The sequence below is a fragment of the Dasypus novemcinctus genome, chromosome 10 (assembly GCF_030445035.2).
Source record: "Dasypus novemcinctus isolate mDasNov1 chromosome 10, mDasNov1.1.hap2, whole genome shotgun sequence".
NCBI lineage: Eukaryota > Metazoa > Chordata > Mammalia > Cingulata > Dasypodidae > Dasypus > Dasypus novemcinctus.
In genome coordinates this window covers 17621425-17623988 of record NC_080682.1, presented here as the reverse complement: position 1 = coordinate 17623988, position 2564 = coordinate 17621425, and the positions used below count along the sequence as shown (strand labels likewise).

The following is a 2564-nucleotide window of genomic DNA, read 5'->3' as shown; positions in this document are numbered from 1 at the left end:
CTTGTGATTCAAATTCCCATTCTTCTTGCAATTCTCTTAATTGATAGCTTCATTACTTTTCTTTTTCCTTTCCAAAAAAGATTACTATTGAATTGAGAAATTACTAATCTTAGGAGTATTGCTATATTTGCTTCATACCATGCTTGTATATTAAGAGGTAACTTGGGAAAATGGATGTGGCTCAAGCAATTGAGCTCCCGTCTACCATATGGGAAGTCCAGTGTTCAATTTCCAGGGCCTTCTGGTGAAGGTAAGTTGACCAACATGGTGAGCTAGCCCAAGTGGAGATAAATAAATACTTTTTTTTTTTGTAAAAACAAAGAGATAATTAGGTACGTTGTATATTAAGAGGTAATTAAGAGGGGAGTCTTTAATAACTATGTTCCTCATTACAAATCTTGATTCATTCATTTACTAGCAATGTAATTTGGGCAAGTTTCTAAATTCCCCTGGCTTCAGTATACTTAACTGTGAAATAGTTATAGCCAGAGAACTTGGCTTAATATGAGCACTTTAAAGTGCTTAACTATAAAAAGCACTGAATGAATAATGATACATAACATGCATATATTGTTTCTTAAGTGCCAGGGACACTATCTGGTATTCTTGATAATATCAGCCCATTTAATCATCCTAAACAACACAACAAGGTAGATATAACATCACTCCTATTTTATAGGAAGTACCTAAAGAGTAGGTGCCTTGCCCCAAATCACACAGCTACTGAAGAGCATGATCTGCATTGAAACCAGCCAACTCCGATCTGGAGAAAATTTTTAGTTTCTAATTTCATACTGCATTAGCTAATTATTGTTGCATAATTAAATGACACTAAAATGCAGAGCTTTATTCGACATTCACTGTCACTCAAGGACAACACTGGAATATTATTTGTACCAAACAAAGCCTCTTTTGTCCATGCACACTATTACTTTTATTATTTCCTATTCATGTGCATATTTCGTGGGTTTTGATGATTGATTCTTACCAACCAAATCTTTCACAAATATCAGCACATGTGAAACTAGAAGTGCCATCTCTTCTTTTGAAATTTCTTGAAAGCATCTTTGATCTCCCTGTTCCTCAGACTGTAGATCAAGGGATTCAACATGGGAATCACCACAGTATACAAAACTGAAACAAATCTGTCAAAGTTGGAGGAACCACCAGAGCTGGAACTTAAATAGACAAACATAGATGATGTATAGAGGAGGGAAACAGTAGTCAGGTGAGAAGCACAGGTATTGAAAGCTTTGGACCTGCCTTTAGCTGAAGTGATCTTCATGATTGAGATAACAATATAGACATAGGATATCAGGATAACTAGAGCATTTGTTACCCCAAATATCATTGATAATATAGCAAGCATGACTTTTAAGAAGAAAGTATCAGTGCAGGACAAGATTAACAATTGGGGCATGTCACAGAAAAAGTGGTTGATTTCATTCGGCCCACAGAAGTGAAGCTGAAGCAAGCCACATAATTGGGATAAAGAACCAGAGAGTCCAGCCATATAGACTCCTAGTGCCATCTGAATACAGAGGCTGGGTGACATGATGGATGAATAGAGCAGTGGTTTACAAATGGCAGCGTATCTGTCATAAGCCATGGCTGTCAGGAGACAACACTCACTCAGTCCCATAGTTGACAAGATGAAGTACTGGACAGCGCAGCCCAAAAGGGTGATTGTTTGCTGCTTCTGGAAGAAGTGGAAGAGCATCTTTGGGGCTATGGATGTAACATAGCAGATATCTATGAAGGACAGGTTGCTGAGGAAGAAGTACATGGGTGTGTGGAGGTGGGAATCCATCCTTATTAAGACAATGAGGCACAGGTTCCATGTCACAGTGATGAGGTAGATGACCAGGAATATAACAAAGAGCACTGCTAAGGTTCTGGGAAAATCTGAGAATCCCAAGAGGATGAAGTGGGTAATCTCTGTGATATTTCCTTCTATAATCATTGACCCAATGCTTCTAAAATCAGAAAGGAGACAAAGGAATACATTGCTGAGCCGGACAAACCAGTATCATTATCATGTTCATATGTGCCAGAATTTTCCTTCATTAAGCCCTTGAAAAGAAATACATTCTGCTCTTCAAGTGAAAAGAAGTAGCTACTAAGTTCTTCATGTACCAAATTACTTTATGTCATCATGAGAATTAATAAAGATATTTAAAATATTGAGTGGGATCTTTAAAAATGTACTGTTGGAAATACTATGATTATTACACATAAGGTAGACATCATTATTTAAATAAATGTTTTAAAAGAACCCCTGTGAATATACCATATAACTGCTATTTTATAATAAAATATAAGTGAGGTCATCCTATAATCCTTCTCTTCTAGATTGTCATGAAGATATTTTAAATTTCTTCTTTTACTCTTAAGAGGTATTATATTCCCTCTTTACGACAATTTTCAGGTTTTTTTCCAAGTGTATTCAATGTAACATTACCAAACATCTTGGAAAAAGAACATCATTTAATATTGATTTTTTTTTAGGGCAAATGTATGTGTAGCCAATAAAGTCATGGGATGATAACTGTACTGAAGCCTTA

General features: G+C 36.0%; 1 protein-coding gene across 1 annotated transcript; it reads right to left on the bottom strand.

Moving 5' to 3' along the window:
* Positions 1–1024: 1024 nt before the first annotated feature.
* LOC101415596 (olfactory receptor 5AN1-like) lies at positions 1025–1963 on the bottom strand. The gene has a single exon (XM_004448268.3). It carries the CDS (start codon positions 1961–1963, stop codon positions 1025–1027), a length of 939 nt encoding a protein of 312 aa, XP_004448325.1.
* Positions 1964–2564: the final 601 nt, after the last annotated feature.